Source organism: Antennarius striatus, chromosome 16, assembly GCF_040054535.1.
Source record: "Antennarius striatus isolate MH-2024 chromosome 16, ASM4005453v1, whole genome shotgun sequence".
NCBI classification, from domain to species: domain Eukaryota; kingdom Metazoa; phylum Chordata; class Actinopteri; order Lophiiformes; family Antennariidae; genus Antennarius; species Antennarius striatus.
In genome coordinates this window covers 6,231,964-6,257,450 of record NC_090791.1, presented here as the reverse complement: position 1 = coordinate 6,257,450, position 25,487 = coordinate 6,231,964, and the positions used below count along the sequence as shown (strand labels likewise).

Here is a 25,487-nt window from a genome sequence, read left to right as displayed (position 1 = left end):
TGTGGCCTTCATCCCAACTCCTACGCTGATAAATGTATACAAACACAGCAGTGATAAGCGAGCAGAGAACGTGAGACGTCCTCACCGGTTACTTCTTCCTTTCAGAGCTCAAGATCTGCTTCACAGAAGCTACAAATGGAATTCAGAGTTCGAGGCCAACACCGTCACGCTGCTGCTAGGGATGAGATATGAAAACTTACGTAAAGAGAAAACTACAAGATGGAAGAAATACAGGAGCTGTATGTCACAAATGTGTTTGTCACATTTTTATATTACTATTTTTACATTATTGGTGCTGATCGAGCTGCCTTTAAACTGTAGTTGTTGTTGGTTGAAGTGAAGTTACTAATCTCAGGGTCTCATAGGTCGCACAATAAATCTGAAGGGTTATGTGATGATAAAAAAGAATGGATTTAACAAAATGTCAGAAATTTTGCCACCAATTTATGTATGTTACAATCTCCATGATGCAAGTAGCTGATGTTGAGACAAAACGTGTCAACATAAGACCTATTCTACCATAAATTACAATGGGTTTATCCAAAACAGAATGGGTCGCACTCATTTATTGATTGTCCTTTTCCTGTGGGCACCAGGTAGAAAGTACTGGTCCTAAAATATTATACAGACTGTGTACTTTTTTCTGATCCCTTCTGTGTAATATTAGAAAATCCCACCACTTTGGGCAAATTGATAGCATGTTGTTATGTAGAGCCGTAGAGTAAAGTAAAAATGATTTAACTATAAAATGTTCCAATATTACTTTTGGTTACATGAAGTAGGATCTTTTTGGGGATGTCCAAACATTTGCCTGCTTTGTCCTCTCCTTTCCAGCGCAAGTCCATACATTTAGGGCGCTTTTATTACGTCCTTTTCTTTCAGTTAGATTGTGTTCTCAGTTCTCAGCTCGATACAGGATTTCAGGCAGGAAAACAATGACATCATTAAAAAAAATGTCAGAAACTCTTGAGATCCCAGTAGTTTTATCCAGCAACAGAGCCGTCTCCTGTTCGACACACATTCTGTCCAGAGCTGACCATCTGCAACCCACCCACCTTCAGACCCACTGTGCTGGACAATGGTTTACATTTAATAAGAAGTGACATGGAATTTTCCGGCCTCTGCTCCAAACTGGGTCCTTTCTGTGACCGACTTTTAAAAATGAAACTGTTCCCTAAGCTAATTTCCAGATCTGAGGAACCCTCAATGCTTACACCCCCACCCCCCCCCCACCCCCCCACACACACACCACCACACACCCACACAAATTCGCGGAGGCGGCACTAAGACCCACTGCAGAGAGAGGAAAAAAGTTTTCTTGTATGTTTTGGCAGCATAATCATGGAAAGCAATGAGAGAGCAAATGAGGATAAGCCCAACTAACACACACCCCATCTCAGATGATGAACTTCTTCTTATTACACATAAACCCAACGAGTAGTTTCTCGTTCTGTTCACACACTCACTGCTTCTCCTTGTTCAGATCAGGTTTTTCTAGATAGGGAGAAATTGGCTTTTGGGAGAAAGGACATGGGTGTGTTTGTGTTGCTACATCAGAATCCCAGGAACGATTTCTGGCTTGCGCTTAATTTTTGTATTAAGTCAGTCATAATTTACTGACAAAGTCATCTCCCAGAATAAGGATGCATTTCTTGTTTGACTTATGGATAGTGAGAGGTAATCGGTAAATGGCCTTTCATCACTGGCCCTGGAAAAGCAGATAAGGATAAGGAACTTTATTGAAACGGGGTGAAACAGTAACAGGGAGTGAGAGGAAGCTGTTGAGAAACCTCCTGTCCTTGTCGATTTCAGTCTTTTTAAAAAAGGAAAAGTTACTTGGGATTCACAGAGGAGTGAAACAAGAAGAGCCAACCAGGGAAAAAAGGAGAAACACCAAATGTATCCTGATAATATGGCACAGATATAACTGTACAAACACATTCACAGAGGAATCTAATAATCTGCTGGAAGAATCGAGCTCTCTGGAGGGTGTGTTTCTTTTCAACTCAGCCAAGCTATGAGAAATCACCCACAAAATAGATCCACAGAAACAACCCCTCGTGTTTATTATTGAGGCGTGTCTGGGGATACTAGAAAGGAAGGTGGATGTGTGTTTTAGGGCAACAAGTGGAGACCTAAAATCAGATGAGAAAGGAAGGACCTGCAGTAGCCGCTGATTACATTTAAAGATCAAGTAAAGCAAATAAACTATGATCAGACAAACAGAGTTCCATCTAATAATAGATCCGTGGAGTCAGCTGCAACATTCAGTACCATTCAGTGTGGTGTGACTGAAAATGCATGAACTAACACACAGTAAACATTAAAAATGAATTTAATGTCAGTATGTGGAGCTGATGGTCCTCTTCATTCTCACCCTGACCTTCATAAAGTCCAGCGGTTTGTGGATGAGCTTGTTAGAGATGGAAATTTCCCCCAGCTCTCAACCACTACTGCTGCGACAAGCAACCAGTGAGCTTCGTATTGAGCACTGGGCGACAAAGCTGGTTTTAAAATGAACATTATGGACGCTGTCTACTGAACTGAGTCTGTGAATATATGTCTTCTAATACAACTATAAGAAGAAGAGAGGCATTGGTTGAAAATAATGAAGATAAAATTCAAGTTATTGCAGAAAAACCTAAATGCAAAATTTTAAAATTAAGTGAGTGAAAACAGAACTGCAAAACATGAAGAAGCTAAACGTGGAAATACAATGTCTCAGTGGCAGTAATACAAGTAAATAAAGAGTAAAAAGAAAATTGCAGGACAAATATTAGTGCACAACGGATGCTTGTTGCAAACTTAAGTTCTAATATTCAGTATTTATATAAAAGTATTTATTAGCTTTATGAATTAGGTTCGTGTGTGGAGATGGTAGTAGTTGCAGTTCTGGTGAAACAAGACAAAGGAGAACATGATATATAGGTAGTGAAATGAATCAGACCTTATGGTGATCCTAGGCTGGCCTCATTATGCTGTGAGCTAACTGTACACAGGGACACTACAATGTGCAAACAAAAACAGTTTTCTATGTGTCCCAAACCAATAAGATTACAATAAGGTTGCAATAAGGTAAACAAATGGGATCTTTATTGGTTTACGTTTAAATGTATGATGATATGCAATTCAACTGTGCCCGGTTCCACAAAGCTGAGCGCCCTCGTCCGTGATAAAGTAGCTGACTTTACACAGTTCCAGAAGTAGATATGTTGAAGGCGTCGTTGTGGTGAGGTCTTGCTTGTTTTGAGACAGACAAAACTGATCTTGATGGTTTTGGAACAATAGGCTCAGAGCTGTCTTAGACTGCCCCCCTGTGGATGACCCCGCATCAGACAAAAGGTCTCCGGAAAACGACGTACAGTTCGGCCTCTAGGATGTTTCCAGTTCATGCATTGCTGTTATGACACTTCACTATTTTGCAGATAGACAGATGAGTTTTGCAGTATTTGCAGAGTGTTCAAAAAATGTTTATACTATCCACAAAGGTGTATTGGTCAAGACAGTTTGCGCTTTATTTTGTGTCAAATATTTTCCAAACCCCCTCTGATCTCAACAAATTTACTTGTCACTGTTCAATTTAATTCAGTTCAATTCAAAAAACTTTATTTGTGCCCATGGGGCAATTAAAAGCACATAAAGCAGTATTGGTATAAAGACAGAATTTATGGACAAAAAAAGAAATGCAGAGTGCAAAGAGCAAAAACCAGACTCAATACACGGAAAACCAACAGTAACACTAAAATACACAACATAGTAAACAGAAATGTATAGTATAAAAAGGTATGTGCAATGAGCAGATAAATATATTTTAAAAAATTGTAGAAATTGTAAAACTATAAAGATATAGAAAATCAGAAAATCAGTTGTTAAAAATGTATACCAAAAATGTAAATAAATAAAAATGCCGAGACAGTTTTAGCCCCGCCTGACTTTTCTTAGATTAAATTTGTACAAGACGATGAATTGGAAGAACAACGAAGGCTGATGCTCATTGGTCCACTCACTGACCAATCACAGCAGTCGCAACACGTGGTCAGTATAAACAGGAAGTCATTAATTTCATTGCGCTGCAACTTCTTGAAGAATCAACGACGAAACAGAAGGCCTCCCTCGGGTAAATTGAATTAATGACGACACGCTGATGACGTTCGAGTGAAGGTAAAAGGTGAATATCGTGCATTTGTCATTTTATAAACTGTCCCTTGACTGCTGTGTTTAGAAATGAGACGCATAATTCCCTTTAAACGTAGTTAGAGGTTTAGTTATTTGTAGTTCCTCATAGTTCTGGTCGTTAAATCCACAATTCATGGTTTTACAAGACACAACCGTTTGAGTAACACGACATTATAGATTTGCAATAGATTTTAAGATAACATAGTATCTTAGATCAAAAAGCATTAATTAAGTGACTTTATTACTTAGTCTTTCATTGATTTCATAAATGAAAGCGGGGATTTTGTCTTCTGTTTTAGCAGCATTGCATGTTGTTCATCTTTATAATTAATATACCGATTAAAAGATCGTCATTGGTTAATTTTAATTCAATTTTGTGATTTACACCCAGTAATGGAAGCTAAATAAATGTATTCCATGGGTATTATTGTTTGGCTGCTGTTGGTTGTAATAATCTATCAGACCTCCTACATCAAATAAAAGGACATATCTGAAATTCCTTGCCTCACAAGGTGCAGTCACGTGGTTTCCTTTCTTAATGTCATTCAAAGATTTTCATTTTCAATGCTGTTAATAGAAAACCATTAGCTCCAGGCCAAGACTGTACTTTGTAAAGCAGATGCTCAGTTATCCAAATCTTGGTAATGAATGGAAGCAGCTGGACTGAGGACAGTTCAGAGGCTACCTCAGCTCTAATGGAGTAATGGGGAGTTTCAGATAATTTAGCTCCTCTGAGGTGCTATTTTACAGATAAAATAATCAAATGAATTCTGTTTCAACTGTTTGTAATGTTGTATTATTTTGTTTTATATCACTCTTTCGAGGCTGCTATGGACATAAGCCATTTTTGACCACCTTTCGGTGATCAATTATGAATCCTACTACCTCTTCAGCACACTGTCAAGTCCAACACCCTCCAGATGTCCAAATGGATGATTGGCTCTTTCTCTCTCATGAATCTGCTGGGCCTCAGCTCCTGGATGAGAGCAGGGAAGTCGTGGAGGCAGAGGACAGAGGCCGAATCAAGTCCAAGTTGGTTTCAGTGTGGAACAGTGTCAAATATGGTTTGTTTTACCATGGCTTAGTGACTTAGTCACTGTTTTACATTTTTACTGTAGAATAGGAACATATCTCCTTGTTTTGATAGATTATCCTGTCTTCTCTTAAATGTTTCAGGCTGGACTTTGAAGCAGAAATCCAAATTTAGTAAGAACTCTCCCGTGATCATCTTGGGGCAATCCCATGAGCTCAAGGATCAAGGTGCCAGACCTCTTGAAATGATTTCTTTCATGTCATTTTAAAGCCACATGGCATTAGTTACAGTATTCAACTGTTGAATCTGTTTCAGAGAAGAGAGAGGCTTTCCGTCGCTCTTTTGTGTCTCTGCTATGGTTGACATACAGACGGGGTTTCCCTCAGCTGGAAGGCAGCTCTCTGACCTCTGACAGTGGCTGGGGTTGTATTCTACGCACGGGGCAGATGCTGCTAGCAAAAAGCCTGTTCTTGCACCTGATGCCTCCAGGTGACAAGATATTTATTTAAATAAATTCATAGATTCAGAAAACTGCATTTTTACCATATCCGGTGATAATAAATGCTGGTCTCTGGTCGGATAGACAAATTTAGGACTTGTTTGTCTGGTGTCATGTTTTCCTCCTTTGTTGTTAAATTAAGCTGCTGTCTCACTGAATTATCAATGCATGTTGCAGCATCAGAATAGATTTTTAATTTTACGAAAACTGGTGTGTATAAGTCTTTAAGCCATTGCAGTTTGGTTGTGCACCTGTTTCTGCAAATTATTTTTTATGGTTTATATTAAGTTCTATCTTTATGAGATATATTGATTTCAATTTTATGAAAAATCAAGTGCTGGTCTTAATTTTTTAAATATTTTTGTTAACTATAGATGTGAGTTTTCGTTTTTTAACTCGTACATTGTTGCTTTGTAAGCCCCAAATGTATAAAAAAATGTTGGAGGTTGTAGATCCATGAGCAATATATCTGATGTATCATCTCGGAACCATGACACAACACTCACACCACTTTGTCTTCGTATTACTTTGAGATTGGACTTGGCATGTGAGCCACCATGCAGTCAGAGATGACTTGGACCCGCTGATCATTCATGCCACAGATGGTCCTGAGAATGGACCTTCAAAGAAAGGACGAAGACTGAGCTTGGATTCCTGCCTTGACAGATCCACGGAGGCTGTACATAGAAGAGTGGTATCGTGGTTTGCAGATCATCCTGGTGCTCCTTTTGGGATACATAAACTGGTTGAGTTGGGGAAAAGCTCAGGGAAGAAGGCAGGGGACTGGTACGGACCTGCTATTGCAGCACACATCCTCCGGTGAGACCTGAAGTTACGACCAACTGGTTTAGTTTTCCTAACCAACAAGATGTTACGTCGTAATGCACGTTTCATTTTGTTTCAGGAAAGCAGTGGCGGCATCAGCGATCCTTCCTAATCTGGTCGTGTATGTTGCACAAGACTGCACCAGTGAGTGATTTCAGTGCTTTATGCTTTGTAGACATTTCTCTGCATCAATAGAGATTGTGGGTTATTGGTATCACCTATGAGTTTGTATTTACCATATTTATATTTTATCTTTGTTATTTTTTTATACCCTCCCGATTGAAGTGTAGCTAACTTAAGACAAAGACTGGATTTAGTCCATCTGGCTGTCAAGTTTTCATCATCATTCACCAGACCTTTTTTTTTTTCCGACCAAAAAATTGGTGGTGCCTTTTCCTACTTACAGACTTTTATTGTTTATTTTCTAATTTTTCTTTTCTTCATTTTTACATGTTGGACTTGGCAATATATGATTAATGTTTGGATAACACTTTCTACACTCAGGAAGCTTTATAGAAGTGGCTATATTAAGGAATTTTTACTGCCAATATTTTTCTTCTTCTCCATGTTACAGGATGACTTTGGGCTCATTTTGTGAGTGGGATTTTTGGTCATAACTGAACAACAGTTTAATATTTTCTTTTTCACAAAATTACATTCACTCATCTCTTATCAAGTTCCTCTTGATATTTTTTTATTTTATTTTGCCGATAATGTAAGTAAAGAGACGACTTAAATGCATTTTTTTTTAACAATGATGTGCATGTTTAGGATCCTGAGTGTTGCAAGCTTGTTTGTTTTGTCTACTCTATTTAAATTAATAATAATTTCTTAATATTGGATTGCCTTTTCCTTTAGGAACACAAACCAGATATGCAAATTATTGCTAAGTGATGCAAAACATTGTGTGGATATTTTAGAAAACAAAAGTCCTCTTTGACATTGGAGGTTCTGGAGGAGGTTGTTGTGAGAAAACCGACTTGTCCCCTTTTTTCTGTGATTTCAGTTTATCTGGACGATGTGAAGAAGTTGTGTGAGCGTCCTCCCCCTCTGTCCTGGAAGTCAGTCATCATCTTGGTTCCTGTGCGACTTGGGGGACAAGAGCTCAATCCTTCCTACATCACATGTGTCAAAGTACCCAGACAATGCATTGTTCAAAATCACTATTTTATGGAGTCGAAATTGAGTTTTTGTGGTATTTCAAAGTGTGAGAACCACTTGGTGTACAATGTGTCAGTGGTCTGAAAATAGAAGTCCACATTGTAAAGGGACCAAAATAGTTCAAAGTAGAGAGCTTTTCTTCTCTCAATAGAGACTCCTGTCATTACAATGCTGCGTTGGAATTATTGGAGGCAAACCGAAGCACTCTTTGTATTTCATCGGTTTCCAGGGTATGTCATACAGTCTACATCATAATCATTGTGCTCAGCTGGCTATACTTCTGCTTATTTGACTTCCTCTTGCCCTGCTATACTAAAGATGATCATCTGCTGTACTTGGACCCTCACTACTGTCAGCCTACAGTAGATATGACAAAGGAGAACTTTCCCTTGGAGGTAAGAGGAAGTACTTTTTCTCTGTTTTGCCGTCTGTTTTTCTTTTTTCCTGTGATAGCCTTTCATAGTCATGTCAACCAGCTGCTCAGGTTTACACTCGCAAGAATGAATTATTAAACTATGTGGATGATTATATTTGGTACTCATTTGTTTTGCTTCCACACTGCATGCAGTCGTTTCACTGTAAATATCCCAGGAAAATGCCTTTCACTCGCATGGACCCCAGCTGTTCCATAGGTTTCTATGCCAAAGGCCAAAAGGACTTTGAAACTCTGTGCACGGTTGTTCATGAGGTATGTGACTGAAAGTCAGCAAGCATTTACCATCCTGATATGCTATTTAGCTTCTGGACGATAAACGATTTGCCTCCCTCCTGATGTGACTGATTCATGAACTGAACATGATGTCCCCTCATGTCCCATAGGCTCTCTCCACATCAGCAGAGACATACCTCATGTTCATATTCATAGAGGGGACAAGCCAAAAGGATGAGGAAAGCAGCACACCCATGAACAACATCACATATATCCAGAGGAAGACGGGGCGGAGGAGAGTCAGCACCTCAAATAGCTTGGAGGAGTTTGTTTTATTATGAACTGAAAAACAAATCTATCATCAGTGATCACACTAAAATATGAAAATTTAATTATGTTACTACTACTGAGTGCAAGAACTGTCATTAACGAGCAGTGTGATTGAAGGACGGGTTTTCTCAAATTATGTAACAAGCTGAAAAACACTACTGTATTTTTTATTGCTGGTATATGCCTTTTTAATTTATTGTTTTAAATTTAAAATGTTTAATATTCAACCAAAGGACTTTGATATATGAAGGATGCCTTGTGTTTTGACATTTATGTTTATCCATGAAATCCATGAGATCTTTTATGTAACCTATTCGATAATAATAGTAAAAATAATAATGATAGTGAAGACTTTTAAGGCAAGCTTTCTCTGAGATACACAATCCGACACTGTTTCACTGCATGTGACAGGATGTGCTGTCTTTTTTCGGTGGATTAGAAAATTGGATTCATAGAAACGTGACTCCCATCTAAGAACCACCAGAGAGAAAACTACTAAAAAGGCCAGATCCAGTTGAAAAACACCAATGTTGCCACAAATATTTATGAACTGGATTATTTTTCTTTTATTGTAATAAACAGATTGAGAAAAAACAAACTTGTTTTTAATTTTACACACTGTCGTGTATCTTAAGATGAGCTTGACAACAATCAGAGAAGGTTAAGTTTGCAAAAAGAAGAAGAAAGGTACATTAATAATCCCCTTGAAGTTATTTTGCTAAGGTAAAATATAGATGCATGTATGCTGTAAGAATTTGTATGTTTCAGGAGGAAAATACACAATTTGGAAGAATAACCTTATAATCCTGTCGCCATACTGTTACTAAGTTCATAGTCACTCCCTTCAAATTTATAGTTGAATATTTTAGATCTGGATCCACATCCTATTTTGTGTTGTGTAATGTGAGTTGTCAATGTGTTGATAATGTAATTTAATTTGCACGTTATTTCTAATTGAAAAACATAACCCAACACCAATGTACCAATGTTGAAAACGGTGACCTCTTCTTGAGCCCCAGGAGGTCCCTGGACCCCACCCTGAAAAGCACTACCAATCTACATATACTGTATATTTGATTTGTTACATAATGAGAAAAACATTGTTAATCGTCTTTCTGTATCTCTTTCACAACATTACACGAGCTTGGTACATTAAATTCCTTGCATTTATCATTTAATTTGAGTATTTTCTCCTTGGAATCGCCGCAGTGAAGCTCTTCTCCTGCCGTCTCTTTCACCAAACCCACGCTACCATCCCCCACGCCGGCTCCTCTCACGGCAGATGGCCTTCTGGGCATGCGAGAAGCGACCGACGCGTCGGTAGGGGGCGCTGTAAACGCGCACAGGCCGGTCGCTGCGATACGATCTACCGAGAGGGGAGGGGGAGAGAAGGAAAAAACCAACTGGGCAGGTCGCTCTTTGTTTCTGGCTAGGAGGAAAACCGAGAGACGCTGTAACCGCTGGGGATTCAAACATCAGCTTTCGCCGTTTGTGTAAGTCTTTTATATGTTCATTGTGAGATCAAGCGTGTTTTTTCCTTGTGTTTCATGCTGATTTGGGGACATTTATGCCTTTGTTAGGTGTTTTTTTTCCTGTAGAGGAGAAACACCGACATTACAGCACCGCTGCTGTGTGTGGCGCGACAGTGTGCAATGAATGAAAATGTTTTTGGAAATGTGCTCAGAGCGGAGCACCGAGCCAGGGTACGGGAGGCGCGTTGGATCAATCAGCTCCGGCGAGCAGGGATGCTCTAACCTTTAACATGTCGCCGCATCCGGACAAACGTCTCTAAAAACGGCTCGTTTTCGAGCCGAATTATCCTGGGAGAGCGTGGCCGGCTAGGCTAGCTCTGTTAGCTCGCTAGCATGCTAGGCATCGTCAGCAGTCGGCTTATTTGTTGTGTTCGGCTTCTTAAAAGCTTGTGTGTTGTTTTTTTTGTAGCTTTACCATCATTTAAGTGTAAGTAAGATAAACCTAATTTCAGTACATTATTTAAAACATGAAATTAAAGTTATGTGTGCACACTTTGCCAAAGGACATGGTGTTACTGTAACTTTTAAACCCTGCTAGGCCTGACTAACGTTAGCCATGCTAGTAATGCTAGCTAAAATAACTGTTATTTTCCGGTGCATGTAAACATTCTAACAGCTGGAACAGGAATGGGGTTTAGGTTAAGATGTTTTCGTCAGTCGCTTTTAGTAAACATCAATTCAAGAGTTTATCTTTCCTAATAGGAATCAAAAAGTTTGTTGTTTTTTTTTATTGTAGTCCGAATCTTTGAAGTGATCATTTAAATATCTACTTTGAAGTGCTGCAGGTGAATTCTATTTCAAACTTAAAGGTATACATTTTATTGTTAAAAAAAAAAAAAAAAAAAAAAAAGTCATGTTTAGTATCAGAGTTGGTATTTTTTTCCCCCCTCTTTTCGATTGGACATATGTTAAATGGATAATTTATCCAACGTCTTATAAAGGTAATTTTTGTGGGGATGAGTTTATCCCTGATCAGGTGTTGTTTGTAGGTCACACGTAGAGAGAAGAAGCACCAGACAGATTTGTGAAGACATCAGAATTAAGATACTGGTAATCATCTTTTTACATGCACAGTGTACCTGCAAAAAATTAAAAAAAGAAATTAAAAAATAATGATCCAGAGGTTATTGAAAGCAGATGAGTTGTTGATAATTTTTACTGTCTTATATTTTCTTGAATTAATTTGCATTTGAACAGTAATATTATTCACTGTCTAGAGAATTGGAGAATGTAATTGTGAATTTAAATCTCCCCCCTTTTTTTATTCACATCATTTAATCTTGATATAAACAACTTTTCTTGATTTTCAGACAGAATCTGTTTCTGGTGTCACAGACAAACATTTAAAATCAGCTGCATCTTAAGCTTTCGTTTTTTTTATTTGATGACCGGTCCGTTGTTCTCTCCTTGTTTACAGGCCCAGTTACTCTTTAGTAAATAAAGATTAAGTGCTACAGTCTGAACATGTTCAAAACTGCAATGCTCTTACACACTTGACTTTTCATATTGTGCTCAGTTTGAACGCTTGAAATCATTTTGATGTACGGTAATCACCTGTCATTCGTTCATCAAAAATAATCTATTAAGTTTCTTCTTACTTCTTGAACACATTTAATTAAAGACATTGTGTTTTCCTCAAACTATCCCCTAAGTTGGTTTCACATACATTTCACATCCTGTGTGTAGCTTAAAACAAATCCAGAGCAAAAATCTAGATCTGAGAAATGCTGCCAGGCAAATTTGTGCTATAGAAGAAATAAAAATCATCATCCTAACCTCTAAATAATAATAATCCAGCTTGATTGATGGGTGATGAGCGACTCTATAATCTGGACATGAACATGTGCACATCGGTGGGGATGCTGCCTGGTCACTGATGGGTTCTGATTCTGTTTCTCCTCAGGGGTACTTGCTGCTTCCACACATTCCCAGTTTCCCCTGAGAGATGTCCACCCCCGACCCCCCAATGGGAGGGACACCTCGACCTGGACCCTCCCCAGGCCCAGGTCCGTCTCCAGGTGGTATGATGGGCCCGAGCCCAGGCCCGTCTCCAGGATCTGCCCACAGCATGATGGGGCCAAGCCCAGGACCTCCTGGGTCTGGACACCCCCACCCTTCACAGGGACCCTCAGGATATCCTCAGGACAACATGCATCAAATGCACAAAGTATGAAGCAGCTTTATTCTTTCTTTTTCCATCATTGATTCCTCATATTGAAATTCCTTTATGCTGAAAATACGTTAAATTAATTCAGTACTGGTTACATCCCGCAAAGCTGTGATCTATCGTAATTGTCAGTGTTTGTGTGTTGGTCCATCTGTCCGTTAGTGCACCAAATATCTTCACACCCATTGCAGATAGAAAGATGAAACAAAAAGCACATTACTCGGGCGGCAAAGGGGATGAAAATGAGATGACGATCTTGACCTTGAGAAGTAGGTCATGATCAAATTTCAACTTTTGTACACTCAGGAACCGGATAAGATAGACTATGAGGGAGAAGGCCAGTGTGAGTAAGACCATAGCTCAAAGCTCTAGCTTTGAGCTATGGTTTGATCTATATCAAAGCTGGTGCTTTGATCTACAGTCTGAGATATTTTCTATCCTGAGATATTTTTACACATATCTCAGGAACTGGATAAGATAGGAAGACAAAGCAAAAGGCATTACATTCAGGCAGGTAAGGGAATGAAAATTGGATCACAACCTTGACCTTGAAAAACTAGGTAAAGGTCACATTTTCACTTTTATACCTTTTTAAACCTCATGAAACTTCATGACAAATAGAATGCACCAGTTACATGTTGGATCGTGGGTCTTTTTTGTAAAATTTTTCATTCAGAGGTGTCGTGGGATGTTGCAGTCTCTTACTGCCTTGTTTATATTTTCATCTGTGACTCCCAACATTTTGTCATTATTCTGTTGCCTTTCATTGATTAATCTCAGCATCACATTTCATATCCAGAGGTGTTTAAATCAAACCACTGGACCTGTAGGGATTTCCTTGAAGACTTTTCACTTCTCATCTAAGAGGTTTCTCCAGTTCTGGTGATGGCTGGTGTCTCATCTTCTGACGCGGAGGCAGCACCAACTTCTTCAAGAAACTTCCTACAAATCCAGTTGATTTATTTGAATGTCCTAGAATAACCATGACTTGGATGAATGAGAACCTTCATAGACATCACCATTCATAGTTTATTTATAGCTTTGGCACAATTGAGAAAAAAAACTTCAGGCTTGCATCAAACTTAGTCGTAATCTGTTTTTCAGCCCATGGAAGCCATGCATGAGAAGGGAATGCCTGACGACCCCCGTTACAGCCAGATGAAGGGCATGGGCATGAGACCAGGAGCACACAGTGGGATGGGACCCCCTCCAAGCCCAATGGACCAACATTCCCAAGGTAACAGCTTTGTGAATCATGTATCGGTGTTGTTAGTTTAAGGGAGATGAAACATTTCCCTTCTGTTCCAGTCAACACTGGAAGAGAAATCAGACCCGAGCAGCTTCTTGTTTGACTCTGAAAGGTTCCACAAAGGAAGAGCAAATGACTGAGTCAAGCAGACATACAGGCTGAGTGTGTGTCTGAACCCATCCAGCCGGTTTTTGTGCTTGTGCTGCTGCTGGTTTGACAGCATGAGGAGGCAGCGGTAGGAGGTGGGAGGGGTAGAGCTCACGGGCTTCGCGCTTCAGAAAGCAACAAAGGCAGCTGGAAAAGCACACAGTCACTAGTCAGTAAGCAAAGATATGAAGAGACAGCAGTGTGTGTGTGCAGTACTGCCTGGTAAACAGTGAGATTAAAGGTGCAGAGTGTTTTGTTCTGTTGGAGTTTTCTTGACGGTATTTAAATTTATAGTTTCAAATGTTGATATTAAAACATTTTGGAGTGTTTCCATCTTACAGTTGATATTTTTATAGAAATCAGTTGTTGTCTACGGGCCAATTTACTCTAGAACAGGACAGTCAGAGATGGGTTTAAATGTAGGGAACACATTTCACACCATTGTACTGTGTATGACTGTATGAGACAATAAACTTCTAAACCTTTTTCATGGTCAGTGTGTCATCTCGTAAAGCACCTTGCCTCATTACTATTATTATTATTATTATTATTATTATTTTTGTTGTTTGTTCTTTTTTGGCTATACCCATCATGCATCTGTTTTATTTTCCACCAGGTTACCCCTCTCCACTGGGAGGCTCTGAACATGCACCTAGTCCCGTCCCGGCCAACGGACCTCCCTCCGGGCCGATGATGCCCGGAGGTCCTTCTGGCCCCGGGGCTGGACCTATGGAGGGCAGTGGGGACCCCAACCAGGGAATGGGCCAGCCTAACCGCGGTGGTCCCCAAGGTCCAGGTGGGCCCAGTAGTGCTGGAGGCGGACCGGGTGGTGCAGGCGGACCCACACCTTTCAGCCAGAATCAGCTGCATCAACTCAGGGCTCAGATTATGGCGTATAAGATGCTGGCGCGCAGTCAGCCTTTACCAGAACACCTGCAGGTGGCTGTGCAGGGGAAGAGGACCATGCCAGGCATGCAGCAGCAGCCAATGCCTAACATGCCACCCACTGCAGGACCTGGAGGTGGGCCTGGGTCAGGTCCAGGTCCAGCTCAAGCCAACTACAACAGACCACATGGTGAGTTGAGTCAGGAAGTTTTACTGAGTTAATTTGATGAATTGCATCAGGCTATGATGCTCTACAGCGACTCCTAGTGGCTGAACACAAACATGTCTCGTTTGTTCTTCCCTGAAAAATACATTTTTCTTGTTTTTAGGCATGGTGGGTCCCAATATGGTGCCTCCTGGACATGCAGGAGTTCCCCCAGGTATGCAAGGCCAGCCCACCAATGGACCCCCCAAATCATGGCCTGAAGGTAAACAGAGTCTTGAGACCTGGCCTCATTCAGGACCGCATGTCTTCATGTGTGCATAGATTAAAAGTGCCCGGCTCCGACTCTTCTGTTCTAGGACCAATGGTAAACGCTGCTGCCCCATCCAACCCACCTCAAAAACTGATTCCACCTCAGCCCACTGGCAGGCCCTCCCCAGCTCCTCCCGCTGTCCCCCCTGCTGCTTCCCCAGTCATGCCCCCTCAGACGCAGTCCCCTGGACAGCCCGCATTGCCCCCTCCCATGATGCTTCACCAGAAGCAGAACAGAATCACCCCAATCCAAAAACCTCGTGGGCTGGACCCTGTAGAGATCCTCCAGGAGAGGGAGTACAGGTGAGACGGGCCAGGGAGTAATGTCAAAAAATTTTATTTTTCAAAGTGTGTCTTTTCTTACGAGGTTAAAAACTAGAATTATACTAATACGTAGTTTGAATACCTCAGGCTCCAGGCTCGTATCGCTCATCGTATCCAGGAGCTGGAGAACCTGCCAGGCTCTCTAGCGGGTGACCTCCGCACCAAAGCCACCATTGAGCTCAAAGCTCTGAGGCTGCTTAACTTCCAGAGACAGGTATACGTGACCTCTTCTCATGGACCCAGTCTTTATTTGAACTGCGATCACGGTTTCCTTCTGCGGAGTAGTCTGTGGTTAACATGTTAACTCTGTGGTGCCCACAGCTGCGTCAGGAGGTGGTGGTTTGCATGCGCCGCGACACCGCTTTGGAAACAGCCCTCAACGCCAAAGCCTACAAGCGCAGCAAACGTCAATCCCTCCGTGAGGCTCGCATCACAGAAAAGCTGGAGAAACAGCAGAAGATCGAACAGGAGCGCAAACGCCGCCAGAAACACCAGGTATGGCGGAGGATGCACGGGTTTCACAGCAGAGTGAAAGAAATCTTGTGATTGTGTGCGGTAAAACCCTCTTGCTGTTGGCAGTGCCATTTTTAAATGTGGTTTGGACTCTAATGAACAAATAGAACAATAACTTTTTCTAACAGAAAACCAGGTTAAAGAGATGAATTCCATTCTTATTTTTTCCAGTTGTTAACAACTTTGATGGCTTTTTGTGCTGACAGGAATACCTCAACAGCATCCTGCAGCATGCCAAGGACTTTAAGGAGTATCACCGTTCCATCACAGCAAAAATCCAGAAGGCCACCAAAGCTGTAGCTACTTATCACGCCAACACCGAGCGTGAGCAGAAGAAGGAAAATGAGCGCATTGAGAAAGAGAGAATGCGGAGGCTAATGGTGAGACATTCATTTTAGTCTGCATTTCCTCCTATTTTCAGAAAGATATTGAAGAAACCAATTGTATTTGGCAGGATCATTGTTATTCTTTCAGCAAAATCATCTAACATCTTTGTGAATCTTGTTTTAGGCTGAAGATGAAGAAGGTTACCGTAAACTCATCGACCAAAAGAAAGACAAGCGTCTGGCCTACCTCTTACAGCAGACCGATGAGTACGTGGCAAACCTCACTGAGCTGGTCCGAGCTCACAAAGCTGTGCAAGCTCTCAAAGAGAAGAAAAAGAAGAAGAAAAAGAAGGTAAGTGTTAATAAGGCTAGAATCTGCTCTAAATAACATTTGTACAGAGACTTACGAGTCCCTTCTATGTGTTAAGAAGCCGGAGGCTGTGGAAGGTGGTGCTACCGCTCTGGGTCCTGATGGAGAGGTGAGTTTTAAGACGACCTTATCGGCTTGGATAAGATGCCGTCTTGAAATGCAGTTGGTCGATATCCATGACATCTTCCTGACGGCCTTGATCTCCTCTCACCTCCAGCCTTTAGATGAGACCAGTCAGATGAGTGACCTGCCAGTGAAGGTCATCCACGTGGACAGTGGAAAGATCCTGACTGGCGTCGAGGCTCCGAAGGCCGGCCAGCTAGAAGCCTGGCTGGAAATGAACCCAGGGTCAGTGTCAAGGCGACCTAATGACGTCCAAAATGTTGAATTTAATAACTGCTCTTGTGGAATAGGGAATAAATGTTTATAGCCGTCACCAAAACACTGTGGATGTTTGCAGGTATGAAGTAGCGCCACGGTCAGACAGCGAGGACAGTGGTTCAGACGATGAGGAGGAAGAGGAGGAGGTACGTAGGGTCTACATTATAAGAAAAAGTTGTTTCATTATTCTGTCAAACTGTTTTCTGACCTTTTTCTCTTTTTATTTTTTTTTTACTTGACAGGAAGAGGAAGAGGAGCAGCCTCAGCCTTCTTCAGCACCAGCAGAGGAGAAGAAGAAGATCCCTGACCCGGACAGCGAAGACGTGTCCGAAGTGGATGTCATGCACATCATTGAGTAAGGCAGCAAAACTGACGTTCTTTTTAGCCAATGGTAGTTTTGCGCAGTTGGAGGGAAATGTAGGAAAAGTGTATGATTCCCGGAGCTGCACCCTTATTCCAGATTGGCATCAAAATTCCACAGGTTGTTCTTTTGTACATGTTTCTTCCTGCCACAAAGTGTCTGTGATCTCTTGCTGGCAATCAGACAGACGGGTGAAAATGTAACCCCACCGGTGGTGATGATGAAAGTTACATGCAATACTTTGTGTTTTATCTGTATATTATAGTTCCAGATCTAATTTGCCCCCTCCTCTGTTCTACCAGACACGCCAAGCAGGATGTGGACGATGAGTACAGCAATGCGTCTTTCAACCGAGGCCTGCAGTCCTACTACGCCGTAGCTCACGCCGTCACTGAGAAAGTGGACAAACAGTCCACACTGCTGGTTAACGGGCAGCTCAAGCAATACCAGGTACACAGCTGTGATATCCATTACAGATTCCCACACTGCAACATGTGAGGAAACCTGTTCCTGGGAAAACTTGAAGTGTCCGCTGTTTGGTTTGTCTTCAGATTAAAGGTCTGGAGTGGCTCGTTTCTCTTTACAACAACAACTTGAACGGCATCCTGGCTGATGAGATGGGTCTGGGGAAGACCATCCAGACCATCGCCCTCATCACTTACCTCATGGAGTACAAGCGCCTCAACGGACCCTTCCTCATCATTGTGCCACTATCGTAAGCCTCAATCAGTGTTTTAATACCAAGATGTAGTTCTTAACTTACTTTCATGTGTTGCAGTCTGTAAATGTTTGTTTCTTTTGTTAACAGAACTCTATCAAACTGGGTCTATGAGTTTGATAAGTGGGCTCCATCCGTGGTGAAAGTCTCCTACAAGGTCAGCTGACGTTACTCACAGTTTAGTAAAACCACAGGCCAAATATACATTCAAACACTCGTGTACGCAGACATGTTGTTGAACAAACACTGAAGGATGGTCTGTTGATTTTCAGGGGTCTCCAGCTGCTCGCCGTGCTTTTGTTCCCATCCTGCGCAGCGGCAAGTTCAACGTGCTGCTGACCACGTACGAATACATTATTAAGGACAAACAAGTACTAGCAAAGGTAAGAAACTTTCAGGTCGCGCAGACAAAATGCTGTACATATCCATACGTCAGGTTCTCAGTGGCGTGTTTCCTCCCACAGATTCGTTGGAAGTACATGATTGTGGATGAAGGCCATCGTATGAAGAACCACCACTGTAAGCTCACCCAGGTTTTGAACACACACTACTTGGCCCCACGCCGCGTGCTGCTCACGGGCACGCCGCTGCAGAACAAGCTGCCCGAGCTTTGGGCGCTGCTCAACTTCCTCCTGCCCACGATTTTCAAGAGCTGCAGCACATTCGAGCAGTGGTTCAACGCTCCGTTCGCCATGACCGGAGAGAAGGTGTGGTATCGTTCATAGACCTCCACATGACACAAACTACACATGACATACGTTTTCATTCCGATCAGAGATTTATTGCCTCCATTCTTGTTTTCCGTACAGGTTGATCTGAATGAAGAAGAGACCATACTCATCATTCGACGTTTACACAAGGTTCTCAGGCCTTTCCTGCTGCGCCGACTCAAAAAAGAAGTGGAAGCACAGCTGCCGGAGAAGGTCAGCTCCTATCCAGAGCTGTTTCCCTCGCCTGTTGACTTCTTGTGTCTCGTTCTCTCGTTGATTATGTTATTGAACAAAATAGTTACTGTAATTTTCTGTCTCCTTTCCCTTGTTATTACAGGTGGAGTATGTGATAAAGTGCGACATGTCTGCTCTACAGAGGGTTTTATACAGACACATGCAGGCCAAGGGTGTCCTGCTCACAGACGGCTCAGAGAAAGACAAGAAGGTAAGAAAATCATGAATCAGTGAGTTCTTATCTTGGAATCATGACTGATGATTTCAAATCCTGGGAATAAGTTGGACTTTAAACGTGTTTTTCTCTCCGCTGTTCAGGGTAAAGGTGGCACAAAGACCCTGATGAACACTATCATGCAACTGAGGAAGATTTGCAACCACCCCTACATGTTCCAGCACATCGAGGTAACCATGACAAGCTCCCCATTGAATGTGTCTACAGTTGAATATTTTGCCAGTTAGTTTGAAGAAGCGTAAAATTATATTTCTAAATCAAATGAAACCATTTATTGTTTTTTTTTGTTGCTGTTTATTTTCGCAGGAGTCTTTCTCTGAACATCTTGGATATTCCGGTGGAATCGTGAGCGGGTATGTGAAGTTTGAAACTCCAGGTGTTATGTGGCGGGTTATCTTTTGTGTGGATGTCCAGTGTTTTGCATCACTTCTCATTTCTGCTTGTGATCCTGCTGCTCGTCCAGCCCTGACCTTTACCGCTCCTCTGGGAAGTTTGAGCTGCTGGATCGCATCTTGCCTAAGCTGAGGGCCACCAATCACAAAGTGCTGCTCTTCTGTCAAATGACGACACTCATGACCATCATGGAGGACTACTTCGCCTACCGTAACTTCAAGTACCTGCGTTTAGATGGTGAGACACCTGCTAACACACCCGCATAGTCATAAACCCTCTTATGAGAATGCACTATGAAGTGTATTTGTGGTGTGTTTACTGTCACTGGAACAGTTTAGATTCAGTTGTCTTCTACCTTTTCAGGGACCACCAAGGCAGAGGACCGCGGCATGCTGCTAAAGACGTTCAACGACCCAGCCTCTGAGTACTTCGTGTTCCTGCTCAGCACCAGAGCCGGAGGCCTGGGCCTCAACTTGCAGTCCGCTGACACAGTCATCATCTTTGACAGCGACTGGAACCCTCATCAGGTACACCTGTAGATATGTGTCAGCATCAAACGGGCTATCAGTTAGGATGTGACAACTTAAAAGTGTTGCCAGTTTCCATATCACACACCACCACAGCAGCTAAACATGCTGGAACTCCCACAGGACCTGCAGGCCCAGGACAGGGCGCACCGCATCGGCCAGCAGAACGAGGTGCGCGTGCTCCGCCTCTGCACCGTCAACAGCGTGGAGGAGAAAATCCTGGCGGCGGCCAAGTACAAACTGAACGTGGACCAGAAGGTCATCCAGGCCGGCATGTTTGACCAGAAGTCTTCAGGCTGTGAGCGCCGGGCCTTCTTACAGGCCATTCTGGAGCACGAGGAGCAAGACGAGGTCGGGGCTCGAGGAGGCTGCCGCACTAGGGGGGCGTGGGTGGGTGTGATCTGAACCTGTTCCCACATCAAACGCCCACCCACCCACATCCACCTGTGCGCTGCCCCACCTCTTTATCCTCTCCTTTTTTTTCTTCCTTATTCTTTTTTCTCATGATTAGAAATTTAATCAGTCCAGAATTAAATTTTTTTCTCCTCATGTACAGTATTAACACCTTGACTTGCATGTGGTGGTAAATATACGTTATCTATTCAAGCTTGCAGACACTCTTGATCTCTTTATTCCTCCTTTTTTCTACTTTTTAAAAACTTTTCAATGTTTAAATGCAGTTTCAGTGTAATTTGTAATCGTCAAATTGATATTTAGCTTACTTAATTTCTGAGGTGCCAGAGTGGTTTGTCATTAGCCTCGTGTTGCTCACTGAGTCTCCTTTGTCTGCAGGAGGAAGATGAAGTACCAGATGATGAGACTGTCAATCAGATGATTGCCAGAAGTGAAGAGGAGTTTGAACAGTTCATGGTTCGGCTCATGTCCAATATAAGTCATGTTATTTTAGAATCTGACGCCACTAAACCCGTTGCTTCTTTCTTCAATTACTCCAGCGAATGGACCTAGACCGACGTCGCGAGGAGGCCCGCAACCCCAAGAGAAAACCTCGTCTGATGGAGGAGGATGACATGCCCAGCTGGATTTTGAAAGACGATGCAGAGGTCGAGCGGCTAACCTGCGAAGAGGAGGAGGAGAAGATGTTTGGCAGAGGATCCCGCCAGCGTAAAGAAGTGGACTACAGCGACTCTCTCACTGAGAAACAATGGTTGAAGGTGGGATGTCGTGACGTGTCTTTACATCTCAGGAGATGAAAAAGAATCAATGTGAAAATGAGTAAAAATCTGATTGAGCTCAATGTGCTCTCATCACCGCAGGCCATCGAGGAGGGGAACCTGGAAGACATCGAAGAGGAAGTGCGTCACAAAAAGACCACCAGGAAACGCAAGAGAGACCGTGACCACGACGGTGGCCCGTCCACGCCGAGTTCCAGCTGTGGCCGAGGGCGGGACAAAGATGAGGAGGTGAAGAAGGCTAAAAAACGTGGCCGCCCACCTGCTGAGAAACTCTCCCCCAACCCGCTCTCCCTCACCAAGAAGATGAAAAAGATCGTTGATGCCGTCATCAAGTATAAGGATGGGTGAGAACTTTTTTCAACAACACTTGATGAGAAGCCGTCAGGAACTGTGTATATTGTGAGGAAAAAAAGGCTCATTATTGATCATGAAATGATTTTAAAGCAGCGTCGACACTTGGTGCTTGTTTGTCGCAGCAGCAATGGCAGACAGCTGAGTGAAGTTTTCATCCAGCTTCCGTCTCGCAAGGAGTTACCAGAGTACTACGAACTCATCCGCAAACCAGTGGACTTTAGGAAGATCAAGGTGAGGATGAAGAGGGACACCAGCTCTTCATCATGAGATGCCTTTCCCTCTGACTGTTTACCGTGTTTGACCTCTGACCTCCTTCGTTGTCTTCAGGAGAGAATCCGGAGCCATAAGTACCGCAGCCTGAATGACCTGGAGAAGGACGTGATGCTGCTGTGTCAGAACGCTCAGACGTTCAACCTGGAGGGGTCTCTGGTGGGTGACGGCAGATCTGCACACAAAATGTTGTCAGTGGCTCTGATAAAGAGGAGGGTGACGAGTGTTTTTCTGTAAACCTTCCAGATCTATGAGGACTCCATCGTGCTCCAGTCTGTCTTTACCAGCGTGAGACAGAAGATCGAGAAGGAGGACGAAAGTGAAGGAGAGGAAAGCGAGGAAGAAGACGAGGAGCTCGACGAAGGCTCAGAGTCTGAATGTGAGTGTCAGAACGGCAGGAATTTACGTTTTCTCGATCGGATCGAGGAGAATTTTAAACATGGTGTCTGATTTCCCACAGCTCGTTCAGTGAAGGTGAAGATTAAGCTGAGCCGCAAAGAAAAGGGGGAGCGAGGAGGAAAAGGACAGCGACGACGGGGCCGCGGAGCCCGTGCTAAACCGGTGGTAAGCGACGACGACAGCGAAGAGGAGCAGGAAGAGGTGAGGAAACAAGTGAACGACATCCCACTACAGGCGAATAGTGATAGAATTGATTTAATAAGTTTCTAACCGTGAAACAGATGTTCTGTTATTTCTCTGACAGCGGTGTTCTTTAGTTTCAGATTTGTTCTTCCAGTTTGTTCTCATTGGAAGCTAAAATTGCAGAATATTCCACTATCAAATGAATGCACCAATAAAACCAGGTTGAAAGAATACTGTAAATGTTCTAAATTCATAATGTTTGGTCAGATTAAAAAAAAAAAAGTTTCAACATCATTAAGTCATTATGGATCTGGTCAGGTTAGGACACTTGTTTTTTTCCCCTAGGTCAGGTTCACATGAAAATCTTAAAAATATCCAAAAAAATTTCATGAAGCAAGAAAGAAAAGAAATGGTTAACCAAAAATGGTTGATCTACTCTTCTTTCTACCTATGACAGTGAACTATCTGCACCTGGTTAGACATCTATTACTCTGACAGCTTTTAAAAACTATTCCATCTGCTTCTGTTTGACAATAAATATGTGTGTGTGTTCCAGGAGCGTTCGGCCAGCGGCAGCGAGGAGGACTGAAGCGAATCACTCCTGACTGGACCGACGGCCCGCTGAGCCCCTCGGCTGGACATTATATATTTTACGTAGATACAGCAGGGAGCCGGCCGGTGGAAAGGCCTAGTTTTACCTAGATGAGCTGATTTTTAGTGAGACAATTGTATTCTCATTAAAGTATACCATTAATTAATAAACAATTAAAAAAACTAAAAGTTATGAACCATCCTCCTCCATATTTAAACCATTCTTCCCATGATGAATAGTAGTGTCTTTTTGTTTTCCCCTGTAAATGGAAATCTGACAGAGCCTGAATTATAGACTGATCGTGGGCCATAAAGACAGCTGTTTGTTTTTTTAAAGTGGTATTAATTTTTTCGTCTTTTACTTTGAGGAGGGGCGTACGGGAGTCGCTGTGTTCCCTCGGGTCGGTTTTCGAATGCATGTCGTGCGTGTCTGTGGAAATGCACCTGGATGTGTCTTCACTATTATCTCTATGTTTAATTTAAGACTACAAGCGGGATCACGGTACATCCCACCCTGCAACCCCCAACCCCCCCTCAGTAGTATATGTCAAAGGGGAGGAGGGGGAAGGGATAGGACTATTTTCTCGTGTCAGTGTCACTGGATTCCAAAACGTACAATAAAGGCATCTCATGATTGACCAGTAGCCGCTTGTCTTTGTCTTAACTTCAGTGAAGTGATGTTCTGTGTGTGTGAAAACTTCACCTACGACTGTTTCCAGTCAGTCACAGCCAGTTCTTGGACATTCCTCCACAACCCTGCAGGATGAAGTCACATCTTCCCCCCCTCAACCAGTTTCAGTCCAGTTCCAAACATGTTAATCTGAACTATTACACTAGTTTTGCTTGAAATTTAATGCCGCAGAACTGAATGTTTTTGAACCAGTACCACTGTTGTGCAAAATCTTGCATGATTAGGTTCAAAGGAATCATCTGGATTATTATTCTACAGTAAATTCAACTACGAGTCGCTGGAATCCACTCCTGTAAGTGACAGAACTCTCAAAACTGTTTAATGGACGACAGGATGGGCAGATTATTTATCCCAAAGGAAATTCCATAGAACATTTGCTCTCTCATGTCAACACAAGACACAAGAAATGAGGGAACAAATGAATACAGATAAAAGGGACACGGAACGCCGTAACAGACTCATCTGGAGGGCTGGTTCTGTGATCGATCAGAACTTGGACTCAGTGGAGACGTTTCTGGAGAGGAGGACCATGTCCAAAGTCAGGAATCCTGGGTAAGGCCAGCCACCATCTGCACACCACCTGCTCCCAGAGGAGCTCCTCCAGAGAAGACTGCTGTCACTGAGACTGACGAGCTCCTTTGAGCAATGTTCTCCTCTACGAGTGTGTATTTATCTTGTTTGTTTTTTTTTGTTTGCATTTATATCTGTTCAACATGCTGAAAGAGGCGTGTCGAGCAAAAGTGACTGATGCCAAAATTTTTACCGCCAACACCTGAACAGTTGTTTACATCTATGACACAACAAAAACACTGAAAAGAAGGCTTTTAATAGCAAAACAATAATTTATTCACAAATATAAACATGTAAACAATTTAAATAAATACTTTTTTCTTCATCAAAACATGAGACTACTTACAGGTACATTCTGAATTATTAACAGGCATGTGTGTGTTTTTTTTTAAGCTCCTAATTTGAGTAATCCAGTTTGGTATGATAAGCTGTAAAACACTCACCTGTGTGTAAGGGAACAGCCAGACCCGACACCTCCTCGCTGGTCTGGACTTCTTGCTGGTGGGCATCAGGTGTTCCAGCCTGTGCCTGCCTAACTGTCGGTTTCCCTCTCTGTCCAGGACATACGCGTTACACATGCACACCTGAAAGAGGTGCGCCACAAACTTCTTGGACCAGTTCAGAGACCTCCTGTTACCTGTGCTGTAATCGTGAACTGCCGTAAACTGAATCGTAAACTGCCGCAAATTCTCCGGATTCCTCTGAGTAGACGTCTTCTTCCTCTCGTTTAAACAACTTCCTGCTGTGCTGCGCTCACCTGCTCATCCCGTCGGTGCTGCCACCTACCGGGACCAGCCGTCATTACACTAAAGCCACTGATTTCCACTGACAAGCTCCTCCAGACTGCCTACCCCCCCCCCCCACACACACACACACACACACACACACCACTGACGTCTATACACGTCACTGGTAGTGAACGTTCGGATTTGAATTGAACGTTCACTACTTTCAATTATTACTTTAGGTCCAACATGTTATTATTAATTAAATTTCCCTGGAGGAGGCCTCTGGTG

The 25,487-nt window shown here is 42.6% G+C and overlaps 2 protein-coding genes across 10 annotated transcripts; both read left to right on the top strand.

The window, feature by feature from the left end:
• The first annotated feature begins 4,040 nt into the window (after window positions 1–4,040).
• On the top strand, window positions 4,041–9,727 carry LOC137609505 (cysteine protease atg4da-like). 5 transcript variants are annotated; one of them, XM_068336566.1, is made up of 11 exons: window positions 4,041–4,168; window positions 5,001–5,240; window positions 5,353–5,436; window positions 5,525–5,698; window positions 6,242–6,527; window positions 6,613–6,677; window positions 7,540–7,667; window positions 7,846–7,924; window positions 8,013–8,089; window positions 8,263–8,382; window positions 8,514–9,727. In XM_068336566.1, exons 2-11 carry the CDS (start codon window positions 5,048–5,050, stop codon window positions 8,682–8,684), a joined length of 1,377 nt encoding a protein of 458 aa, XP_068192667.1. In that variant the 5' UTR covers window positions 4,041–4,168; window positions 5,001–5,047; the 3' UTR covers window positions 8,685–9,727. The 5 variants fall into 5 exon arrangements, with proteins under 5 accessions (XP_068192667.1, XP_068192672.1, XP_068192671.1 ...); XM_068336571.1 differs by having other exon boundaries at window positions 4,060–4,161; window positions 5,070–5,240; XM_068336570.1 differs by having other exon boundaries at window positions 4,077–4,168; window positions 5,070–5,240.
• Window positions 9,728–10,057: 330 nt separating this feature from the next.
• smarca4a (SWI/SNF related, matrix associated, actin dependent regulator of chromatin, subfamily a, member 4a) lies at window positions 10,058–23,848 on the top strand. 5 transcript variants are annotated; one of them, XM_068336211.1, is made up of 34 exons: window positions 10,058–10,166; window positions 12,109–12,372; window positions 13,477–13,609; window positions 14,385–14,843; window positions 14,983–15,081; window positions 15,176–15,431; window positions 15,540–15,666; window positions 15,774–15,947; window positions 16,172–16,345; window positions 16,476–16,643; window positions 16,720–16,770; window positions 16,879–17,009; window positions 17,122–17,188; window positions 17,285–17,397; window positions 17,706–17,853; window positions 17,955–18,118; window positions 18,212–18,278; window positions 18,394–18,504; window positions 18,586–18,828; window positions 18,931–19,044; window positions 19,169–19,276; window positions 19,384–19,470; window positions 19,607–19,653; window positions 19,764–19,930; window positions 20,057–20,220; window positions 20,344–20,571; window positions 21,013–21,090; window positions 21,174–21,392; window positions 21,495–21,757; window positions 21,893–21,998; window positions 22,095–22,196; window positions 22,284–22,416; window positions 22,498–22,637; window positions 23,176–23,848. In XM_068336211.1, exons 2-34 carry the CDS (start codon window positions 12,151–12,153, stop codon window positions 23,206–23,208), a joined length of 4,896 nt encoding a protein of 1,631 aa, XP_068192312.1. In that variant the 5' UTR covers window positions 10,058–10,166; window positions 12,109–12,150; the 3' UTR covers window positions 23,209–23,848. The 5 variants fall into 5 exon arrangements, 4 of the variants coding, with proteins under 4 accessions (XP_068192312.1, XP_068192311.1, XP_068192310.1 ...); XM_068336210.1 differs by having other exon boundaries at window positions 21,890–21,998; XM_068336209.1 differs by having other exon boundaries at window positions 20,344–20,610.
• The last annotated feature ends 1,639 nt before the right edge of the window (window positions 23,849–25,487 follow it).